The following is a 12,107-nucleotide window of genomic DNA, read 5'->3' as shown; positions in this document are numbered from 1 at the left end:
TCATAAACTCACTGTAGACATAGAAACTTCAATATTGGAATGTGTAGGGAAACGCTTCAAGAAAAACAAAGGGGACTTGTAGGTGATCAGCTCCGCTCAGCAAAAAGAGGAAGTAGCCTCTCAACATTATATTCAAATTCTTACAGATGAAGAGTAAACATTAAATCTATCTTTGAATTCATTTTGAGACCACCCAAATCTTAGTTTATCCTATTCTCCCAGTTTATCACAGATAATGCAGAAAAGCCCTCGAACAAGACATAACTAATCAAAGGGCAGGGAAGAAGGGATCTAAACTCACTGCCTCTGCTAACAAAATGGGGCCCCAGGACTCGGAGAGTGAAGAGTCCAACATTTTACAAGCACAAACATTAGCATGTACCCCTACCAGTATCCAAAATCTTAAATTCTCTGTACTCTTCCCCGATGAAGGAAATGCTCCTCCTTAAGAAAAAACCTATCCAGGGCAGTGGTAGTAAACAGTTAAGGTATAAAAACACTGATCACCCTCCCACTAAAACGCATTGCCAAAGATACTAGTTTAATTTATTGGAACATGTCAGTGTTAGTTAGATCTGATATCACCCTAGGCCAATTGGATATATGCCAATCAAATCAGGTTTAGTGGACTGACCACAAGAAATTTGTCTGGGGAGCCCTGCAGAGGGCCAAAGTCCTAATGTTGATAAAAAGCATAGGTGATTCTATTTTTTATGGGAGACCACATCTGTTTGGTGGTAGATGCCTCAGGCATTGTACGGAGTGGAGGTCAATCCTGAAAGGTAGTCTTAAGAGGGTCAGTGTCATGCTTAAGGAAAGAGGAATAGAGAATACAAGAAGAACATTTTCAAGGCACCCCGACCCCCTTAGTGCCCACTATTTCAGGAAAAGAAAGCAGATAAGGCCTGCAAGCTTAGGATACTTTCAAGGGGAAAGGGGTTAAGCAAATTTCAACAGCCCCTAGTAAAGAAGCAGCAAAGGGGAAGTCCAATCAGGTAAAGAAGAGGAGGGTGTCAAGAAAGTAGCATAGTAATTTGCTTGCTTCAAGTAACATAAAAAATTAACCTTCTCATAAAAAGCCTCAATGGAACGATCACAGGGTACAAAGTTAAACCGTAAAGCAGCTGAGAATAATGTTTCCTGATTTTTAGCATTATGAAAAATGGGTAAAATAGAGAAAATTGAAGCCTCTAAATAGATTGCATTTCCTACAAGCCTTTAAAATTGCACTTTGATACAAAGCAGGTAGGCTTTACCCATACAAAGGAGGGTATAAAAGGTATAAATAGTTAGCAATGTATTAATAAGTGCTGAATAATGAAATTCAAAAGGAGTAAGAATAGTACATCAGGAGGAGTTAGTGTGAACACCAAAACACTTACTAACAGGCAGGCTAAGCAAGTTAAATAATCTAATGAAAATGGGTCATTGGAGGTCCAAGGAGATTAGTGGGTTATACCAAGGCAATTTAAAAATCATTCTCTCTCCTCACAGGAGTCTCACTCACAGACAAATTGCATGGATGAACATTAGGTATGCATGTAGAAGTGACATTCACGAAGAGGAGACTTCAAGCTTAGGCTTCATAGACTAGGAACAGTGGAACAGGCTGATCTAGGTATTTGCTCCTGAAATGTACGCGGTCTGAGTCCGCTGATAAACTCAATTTGTTTAAATAAAGTTTTAGTGGAAAATCGCAATCATTTGTTTTCAGGAGACCTGGTTAACCCAGGATTTGATGGATTTTCACATCAATATGGAAGCAAGTCAAAAGGGAATGGGGTGCCATCAAGAAGGCTTATTGGCACTAGCATTAACAGAAAGAGCTAATGGCTTAAAAATATCAGTAATAAATAGTCCTGGATACAGAAATGTGCATTATATTTGCATACTAAGCACAAATTGAAGCAATGATAGGTGTGAACATATATGTTGCAAAGAGTGGGATCCAGTTTAGTATGGAACAGGTATACTTATTTAATGCTGCCTTAAGTAATGTAAGGGCTATGTATAAAAATGCCCTGTTTTAATTTTAAAAAATACAGGTCAAGTTACACATTCTTGTGACCTACAATAACCCTCAGGATATATTTCCAAATTGTGTTGTATCTAGATTTGCAAGGAGGATCCAAATTGGGTCTTGTCTGCCTCCATGTACGCCATGTGGTGGACATCCCTGCAAGGAAAACCTTCCAGCAAGGTAATTTGGAAGATCCAATCGATTATATATTTAATCACCCTTGATATTTTGGGTTCTGTAATCATTTTCATGTTCCAATTTTAAATCGGAGGAATCACTGGCCTCTAGATCGTTTAGCCTACATGCAAGCTGAGAGAGTCTAGTTAGAAGCGACATTGATCAAGTCAAAATTTTGTGCCATTCAGGCAAGATAAAGAAAGTAGGTACATGCTGGACAGGGATGCAGAATATTCACCATTTCATTGGATTAAAAAAAGAACACACAAACTCACAAGTCACCTATTTGAAATAATGATCAGTGCAGGGCGTTAAAAAAATGGGGAATCTTATTAAAAGTAAGAGATAAACACCAAATGCTGTTATAGGGCAATTTTTGAAACTAGATCGCAATATTTGTCATTAATATCCAATTGGGGAGCAACGATAGGTGTGTTGGCCACAAAGGATGTTAATAAATTCTGGGAAGTGCTCTAGAAACGTACAGACAATGTAAGGATTTCACTTAGCGGTGTGGACCCAAAAGAAGATTGGGTAAGATATCAAGATGCATGCAGGTACAATTAGCGCTTCCTAAAGCGTGTGGTTTAGGCCAGACAAGGAATTTGTATCACTCATGCTAGAAAATGGGGTAAGAAAGGTAATTCATTAAATTTAACAAGGGTGGCAGGACCAGGTAAGCTGCCTGCAATTATTACAAAGTCCATATAGACTGTTGGTTCAGATGGTTTGCTGAAGTATTTTAGGCAATAACGTCTATCTGGTGCCTCTCCCGCCCTCCCAGCTAGAAAGTGGCTATACAATTAAACCAAATCTGGAAATAAAGCGAACTCTAAAAATGATAATTTAATTAGCCAACTAGATGTAGGCTTTAAAATATATGCAAAGTTAATACAGCAATATATGAGCAACTAGATAGATCAGGACGATCTTGTGCCAGTCAACCAGGGATGATTGAAAGAGAGGCTTTTGAGGATGGATCATTGCAACAGGCTGTGGGCCAGGAGGCAGAAAGCTAAGGAAACTCAAGGGAGAGGGCTATTGCTGTTCTGCCTTCAACTTAGATAGCTGTGTAATTCTTTGAAATAAAGTATAAGGTGAGAATATGCCAATAATTATTTTAGCTGTGCTGATGGAATTAAACCATGGGAATTAAGCGAAAGTAGAGTTAGGAAAAAATGGAGCATTATCTCGAAAATTATTAACAGAGTGACAGAATGGCGTAAGGATAGGGTGTGTATTAGCACCTAGTCTGCTTACTCTTTCTTACTGACCTCCCCCAAATTTTACAAGGCAGGCCCTACTCAAAGATTTAGGGGAGGGGCTACAAACCACACTTACTATATACAGACAACTTGGTTATTTCTATTTTGACCCAAGTGGGCCTGCAAAGGAAACTCTCTGCATTTAATAAATACTGCGAAGCCAATAATTTAACAATCGCTTTGGACATAGTTTATAGTTTAACAGACTACGGTCAAAATAAAGGTATGCATTAGCTACTACTGCATGTTGCAGGATACTGCCAAATGCACTGTTGACAGTTATATGCCCCAACTTAGAATCCAGACCTTTGGCTCGATATGTGCGAGATTAAGCTGCTAAAAGGCAGTACTTAAGTGGTCATATAAGTGAAACATGGTTATTGTTCTGTATAGGCTTCCATTGTTTTGTATGGAAGAAAACTTGGTTGATTCCCACTCACCAATAGTAGGAAACAAGAGCATTTTGAGCATATTTATGTTATGGTGGCTGTGCACCTTTCAGAAACAAATAGCAAAATCACAACTTAATTTTGAACAGTTAGTGGTAAAGGGTTACCAGAGGTTTTGTAAGGGTGATGATCATTTGCATAGGTTCCCCATCTGAACATTCTGAAATATCACAATTGCTGCACATTAGGGTGATACCCCTGGAGCCAGTGAGCCATGAGAAGACATTGTACCCAAAGCATCCTGATGTCAGTGAACAAAATACCTTGAACATGGGAGATGAAGAGCCTCAAAGATCCCAGGAAAGCGTAGAAGTGGGTCAAGGCTTGCTGACAGGCTGTCACCCTCCTTGTAGGAGGAACAGCCATGCTGCACCAGACATCCAGGAGAGATCATGAAAAGCCAATTACTGAAGCATTTTTATTGCAGTAAGAGTCTTTACTTATCAGTGAAGGAGCCAAGTATAACTGTGAATGATATAGTTGGTCCCAGAATGTGACCATCAGCTAATGAAGAAAGGCTGCTATTGAAGTAAATGAGAAGGATTTTCGGGCTTAACCCAGACCAAATCTGATACCCCTGCACTGGCAATAGATATACAATCTATATCAAATTTCAGGATACTCCTACATGGGGCTTGCATATAATACAGACATATGCCTCCTGACTGCATGTGGTGCAAAGAATGACATGATCAAACTTGCCATTATACCATATTGACCATTACTGGCAGAAGAAAGGAATTATGAGCAGGAGCTTGTGGATGGGGAATGAGAGAAGACCTGTGCATGTAGGGCTGTGGCGCTCATGGGTAGCCGGAGCATACGAGTACTCGTGCCCAGGCCGCCAATACAATTTTTATTCTTTGTTATGCTAGAGTGTTTCCCATACTTCGTCCTGATCCTTGTGGTTATTGGGAACAGTTCACTAGATTATATAACCTTGAGGTGCAATAATATGGGCAACAAATTTGAGCGAATAAACCGAAAAAAACACAAACCATCAAACTTCATTCATTTTATCCGTTAAAAATTCATTCATAACTATATCATTGTATTTTTTTTTTGTAATAACGAACACACAACAGGTTGCAAAATCAAATTCGCCCAATCCCACAAAATAAACCTAACACAAACAATGTTTGTCCTAAATTAAAAACAAGGCCTCAGCTGGAAACTCATAGTCCTAATTTCATGGAGGCACATTGAATATTTCCCTCCTTGTGTGTCTTGCAGCTTTAGGCAATTTAAAAGAAGTCAACAAATTAAACCTATACTGTTTGAGGGATGGTGGATGTGTACTGAAAATAGGGCCTCATTATTGGTAATACCACACGTGTTTACTTGAAACTGTGACTAGACCTACATTTCTGCTTACTGGAAATAGATTACCAAGCACAGGGTTTCAGAAGGCGAAACCATAGCAACAAATCAAGCTTAAAAAAAGAGCTCTCTCAAATAACTTGGCCGAGCTATACACTGGAAGAGGCTTATCAACACAAATTTTTAGAAAAATTAGGAAGTACCCCATAGGCACCAGTAAACTCCAAGTGGATGGGCATTTGCATATTCCAAGATGGGTATCTCTAGTAGTAATGAGTGATTCTTTAAAACACGTAAGGAGCTGTAGGAGCAATGAAAATGGGCAGAACGGAACCATCCTGCTTTAGGTTACAAGTAGACCGCTAGTAAGCCTACGGTAGGTACATAGACACTACAAAGTTCCGCGCTCAGTGGGTTCAAGAACCTCTGCACCAGAGGGGACTTGGAAAGTGAAGGCTGATCTGGTAGCCGAAGACAAGCTGAGAGGACTTCAAGAAACCCCTTCAGAGTGCCCAAGGCAGACCCCTTCTGGGCCAAAGAAAGGATAAACAAAAGGATACCAGGTCTTTTCTGTACAATATTTACAACATTGGCAAGCGTATACCGATTTCGTGGAGGGACGCCTGGATACCAGAATAACCTCACAGACTTTGAGAGGGAGGTTAAAAGCTGCCAACTGTCACAGCTCATCTCCACGCAAGGAGGCGGAGAGTGGACAGGTTCGGACTGGAGGGCCCTCCACTGCTTCTGCAACAGAAGATCCTCCAGAAGAGGCAGCCTGATAGAAGGATCAATGCTCATGCCGAGAAGCTTGAGATACCAAACTCTCTCCGTGCCTAGTCCGGAGCCACAAGAATAACTTGTGCCCAGTGGCTCCTGATCTTCTTGAGCACTCTGAGAAGGCCTGAGCTCCACTTATGGCGAAAAGTGTCGCTGAGTGTAACCCGCCTTGGAAACTAAAGCACGCAAAACTGCTGACATTGCATGTTCTCTTCAGAGGAAAACAGATCTAACCAAGGCTCTGCCCACCGCTGAAAGAGATCTTGTAACACCTCAGAATGAAGACAACACTCGTGATCCGCAAGGAACCTTCGGCTGAGCTCATCCACCCTGGCATTCAGAGAACCGGCCAGGTGTTGAACTACCAGGGAAATGTCCTGTTGGTCCAGAGAAGCAGGACCTCTTGACAAAATGTCCACGACTGCACTTCTCCCTCTGATGCAGTACCACAATGCGATAGTGTTGTCAGTGAAAACCTGTATCAGCCTTTCCTTTATGGATGGTAAAAAGGCTTTCAGTGCCAGTCCGATCGCCCGAAACTCCAACAGATTGATATGGAGCTAGGCTTCAGTCAGAGACCAGAGTCCTCTGATCTCCACCTTCCCCAGATTGACACCCCATCCCAGAAGGAACACATCGATCACTACTGCGAGCTGTGAGATCTGGGTGGGGGAAGGGAGAGAGGTCTGCATTTGGTGCCTGTTAACAACCAATGCAGCTCTTTCGCAGTGCCCTCCAAAATCTGAAACAGGCCGAGAAGAACTGGGTCCTCCAAAATACCTACTGTGTTACAGAGCAGCCCACTTACGCGTTATAGCAGACTGGTCGCAGAGGGGGACTGATTGGGAAGCTGTTCGGTTCTCTTTTCCTAAGCAGTTTAAAATTAGAATTGTAGATGAGGAATCCAGATATTCTTAGCACTACTGTGGAGCTGTTAATTTACACCCCTACTGCTTGAATGTTGGTGACCTTTGTCACTTTTTAAATGTTCAGAAAAGAGGTTTAAAAATGAGCGGAAATTAGATGAGTAATATAAATGAGGTCACAAAAAAGAAAAAAGAAATGAGTCTACAACATAAGCCTTTCAAAAAGTAAATGTCATTTATATTAACAAGATTACACTTCACTAGTAAGATGTAATAGGAAACGCAGCATAGTGCAGTGATCTTTAAATACAAAAACCTTTAAATCAGGAAAATGTAATCAATATCCTCTTACTTTGCTCCAGCCTCCTCTGTACAGGAAAGGAAGAACAAAAGCTGTGCACGTCAGAAGTATAGTAGAAACCATCAAAATGCGATGCACCTAAAAGAAACATACATTTAATTGAAATCTCAAGTAAATTATATTTCCGTACAATTTATTAGGTTTCCATCTTAATTAGAAAGCTACTGCGCTTGGTGACAGAAATAACAATCTTAAAATAACACATGCAGCACAATTCATTGTGGGTTTCAGCTCGAAGTTACGGAGTCATACTGACAACACCAAATATTCAGACGAGTAAAGATGAGACTTTCTAGAAACCATCCACTAGACCGCTGAATCATGCTCAATATGGTGAATCTCAAATACGTTCAAGTGTCATACCTACTGTTACAGATAACTAACATTTTTCCTGTATGCGCTGCATTCAGAAGTTAAAATGTCATTTTACAGTACAGTCTCAAAATTTTATGGCAATCGAGCAATTCCAATTCATCAAGTAAACAGAATTATAAAGCCAGGTATGTTAACAGGTAGGTAAATAGGGTTCCTAGGAGATTTGATATACTGTTATGAGTCAAACTATCGTCTGCTTCAGAGCTAAAGTTCACGCGTGACATAGTGGAAGATTTTTTCTAATTAGGTAAAGTACAATCTATACCTTGTTTCAACTGCATTAAAAAGTCACTTCAAGATCTTTGGATGGTAAACTTATGGGTAAATAGTGCAGATAATAACTCCTCCTACAAGGCACGGGTTAAGTTACAGTACCACGAATTAAGAGATAATATAAGATTGGAGAGAGTAACCAACGTAGTAACAGTCCAGCATTATACCCTGCTCGCTTCTAGCAATGGTATGTAACCCTACCTTTTATGGATAAAAGCCCAGCAACGAAGATTTTATCTGTAATTGTTACGTTTTAACATGATTCATTTCTTGAGGGCTTTTCCTGATATGGGAATAATGGTTTACCTCATTGCCGAGCTGCGTCTGCATGGGACATCTAGGCAAACCACTAGTCATTTTATGGTATTCTACCCACTTTATGCTTCGTGTTGATTATGATTTTTAAGTCCTGTTCTCAGAGGGAAATCGTTTAAATCACATAAGGAGGGTTTGATTTTCCTCCAGCTTCTTAACTAACCTGAGATTTGTACTGCAGTTTAAAATGTTACTGTCCAGGCTCTTACAAAAGCTGCTTCTTGTACATCTTGTCTGACAAAATAGCCCATAAGATACACAGCTTAAGATTCACAGCTACAACCAACAAGCTTCATAGTAAAAACACGCTTTGCATCTATGATGCAGAAATTTTTGTTTCTTTACATCAAATTCTTGTTTATGGATTAAACAGATGTTCTTTACCATATCTCCCATACATTTCTCTATGCCATATTTCCTAAAGTTACTTGCAATCAGTATCTGGCGTCACCACCCCCCACCCCAACCCGGCCTCCCCCTCTCTTCAAGGTCTATCTGTATTCTCGTATTAAACAGATGGAGAGATGGACTTTTTGAATTTTAAAAATTTACAATGGAGAATATTTGCTAAGAAGTTGTAGTAATTTGGATGCTGAATAGATTGACATCTAGTTGATATGATCCGAAACACTATTGATTAGTGTACATTTACAGCTGATGTACTGAAGTTGCAAATCTGGCTTTTTAAATGCGAAAACACACTCACACGCAACCTCTGTGCTGCCATACTGTCTCGGTTATTGTTTTAGAGGTAAGTGGAGACCAGTTTCTCTTGAGGCTTAGCTCTTCTGCACGTTAAGCCATCTGTGCACACAATGCAGCTGACCTATCAGAGTTAAATATACCTATTTAATTACAAAATGATGTTTCAGTTTTGGGTAAGGTTATCATTATTTGGAAGCCTAGTGATTAAAACATCTGTCACCTGAAGTGTAGAAAACAAAATATTTTAGAAAAACCCGACAAACCTGATAAAAACATGGGTTTTCTTTAGATGCATATTCTACCTGCAGAGCTTTACTTATTTAGAACTCGCTCCTTTGACATGCCTCCATGTTCCGAAACAATGTTTCTTCCTCATGTAAAGCGTTCTGATACCTCCGGGTCTAGCCAGCGCTATATAAAACCCAATAAATAAATAAATAAAAGATATATGTCATGATTTCTTTAATCCCTGATAATCAGTTTTGTATAAGCCTCTTGAATAAACATTTTTAACATTTAACTTGTTCCTAATGAGCTCTTGTATACGCACTTTGAATATCCATTTGGGTTCGATTTATTCATCTAGTCAAAACTCATGAGAGTGATTGTCAGAAATGAATGTATGGATTAGAAAAATGTGGTCGTATTCTTAAAGTGCTTACGATGAAATTATGTATTTTAATTGTGCTTTTATATTGAAATTAAATAAAGAATAATAATGCTATTTTACTTACTATCTTTAGAACCTCTCAGTGAGTGATATATTTCTTTTTGATAGCAGCTGCTATCTAAATTATATCTAAATTATATAGCATGTTTCCTTTAAGATCTAAATGAACAGCTTCTGAGACAAAATACTTTTTGGGCACACATAAAATCTAAACGGTTCCACTGCACCTCTCAACCTCTTTGTTATCTTCAACAAGACATTTCCTACACAATCTGAACATATTCAAATGAATGCTGCCCTCCCTATACACTGCAGACAAGATGTTCATACCATTTAGACCCTCGTAGGCTTCACTTTCCCTCTTGGAAACTCGCAAACTCTTCTTCCACCCCTTCCACTTTGGGATTCGACAACCTTTTCAACCTACAGTCGAATTCACCTTTATCAAAAGATTCTGCCTGCCTTTCTAACTGTAACTAAATTACATTCCAATATGTATTATGCCTCTTCCAAGCTTGATTTGAATGTATCTTTGTACTAGAGCATCTCAAGAACTAAAACGTGCCATCTGTGGTCTAATAGGAACACACCAAATAAATACACACACACGCACACACACACACACACATACACACACACACACACACACACACACACACACACATACACAGAGAGTAGCCTTTATTCTGCTGTGTGTAAGTAAGAACTCAACATTCTAAGCCTTCCTTCAACTCGTCTCTCCAATGCTTACGTCACAGTTCTACGGTGTACAATCGGAACCAAAAGAGTTCCAGTGTTCTTTTATTTAGAAGACACTACATCTCCCTCTTTGTTAATTTAAAAGTTATACATTTTAAAAAATAGATAAGTAAATAAAAACACAGATATTCATAGAAATACAGGAAATTACAATTCTTCAATTAGGCACTGTGGCACCTGGATCACAAATCCTGATCAGGTCATTAGAATTCGGGAACTGGCAGTCGAAGTGTCAATGATCTGCATAGGGGAGGGGAAATTATCAGCAGACACCGAGTCATCAACTTTCTTTCGGGACACAGTCTCTCTATTGACATCGATGTTTGACTTCCCAGGATGCTGCGCCGTCACCAGGTTTCCTTTCATGCTAGTGATGGTAAAGGGTTCAGCCTCAAGAGGAGCATCAGACTTTCATTTCGTTGTCTGACAAGCACTCCATCAACCCTTGTAAAGGTGACATCTTTTACATGGCGTCATCCGTCAGCCTAAATTTTCATTTTCGGTTTGTGACCAAAGTCTGTGACATGAATGTCTTCCTCATTCTTAGATCGGAGGTTGGTACAGTGGGGCAGCTTGGTCATCATGGCTTTTCGAAACATTGGAATTGCAGGGCTTCACTCGGTCGTTGAGGGAGGGGTCGAACTGTAAGTTCGACGAGTACAACTTTGCGGTCTAGCTTCTTCAGTGCAGGACACTGAAGAACTTTCTTCATAGTATTCGTGAACCGTAGGCCTGGGGCCAAAGAGGTGGGCCTTTTGGATGCTTTATATTGAGGTGATTTAGAGAGTTGTTAAATTCTCGACAATTAAAAGTTGGGCCGTTATGGTACACCCCCATGTCGCAAAGATACCATCTAACTTTTGAATAACCTTTTTTATGTGTAGTGGATGAAAGGTCTTTTACCAAAGGGAACAGCGAGTATTTATCAACATCAACTAGAAGAGGATGTGCATTCGCAAGAGAACCACAGAAATCAATAGCATTTTTCTCCCTAAAGCATGATCTGGCAATTCTGACATGTTTAAAGGGTGCTGAATAGAGACGAAAGATGGTTACATATGTGACAAGTCTTCAACTCCTTTTCGATCCTTTTGTCTACATACAGAAACCAGACTAGATTACAAAGAGTTCTTTTAGTGACATTTAGTCCTCGATGACTGTCATGGGCAATGTCAATTACTTGTTGTCTGAGACTCTTGGGAATAACATTTTGTGTGCTACCGGAGTCACTGAAAGTTCATCTCTTAAATATTTTAACTTTGGATATTCTCTGGCATTAGTGAAAGGTTTAGAGGGCTGGTTCCTCTATTGGTTAGCAATAATGTCCTTCAACTTTAACTTGTCACTATCTTGGCTTGCAGGAGTACAATTTCTTCTACAGACATGGCAGCTTATATGCTCGATTTCAAAATAAGATTGATGTAAGCCTCCGCTCTCTTAGATGGGGTACCAGGGCATTGTAATGGCACTTTTGAAAAATAAGCAGCAGGATTCTGATCTTTCCCTGGACAATGAAAAACCGGATAGTTGTATTCTTGTAGCCTCAAACCCCCAATGTTCAATTCTAGGAGGCATTTTGACTTTGCGATTGCCGAATATCAACAGTGCTTGATGATTCTACTGTGAAGGGCCTTCCGTACAAAAAACACAGGGAAATATTTCAAGCGCAGACCACTGCCAACCTTTCTTTTTCAGGCTGCAAATAAGCATGTTCCACTTGTGACAGGCTTTTCCTAACGTATGCTGCGATATGTCTCCGTGCACTGGGCTGT

General features: G+C 39.9%; 1 protein-coding gene across 1 annotated transcript in view; it reads right to left on the bottom strand.

Annotated features, from left to right (window-relative positions):
* FRRS1 (ferric chelate reductase 1) overlaps positions 1-12,107 on the bottom strand; it is a 240,179-nt gene that overhangs the window by 64,497 nt on the left and 163,575 nt on the right. The window contains exon 11 of the mRNA XM_086954631.1: positions 7,230-7,316. Coding sequence (XP_086810757.1) covers positions 7,230-7,316 — 87 coding nt within the window. The remainder of the gene's footprint in view (positions 1-7,229; positions 7,317-12,107) is intronic.

The sequence above is a fragment of the Lissotriton vulgaris genome, chromosome 1_1, assembly GCF_964263255.1.
Source record: "Lissotriton vulgaris chromosome 1_1, aLisVul1.2, whole genome shotgun sequence".
NCBI lineage: Eukaryota > Metazoa > Chordata > Amphibia > Caudata > Salamandridae > Lissotriton > Lissotriton vulgaris.
This window is presented reverse-complemented; position numbering and strand designations above follow the sequence as displayed.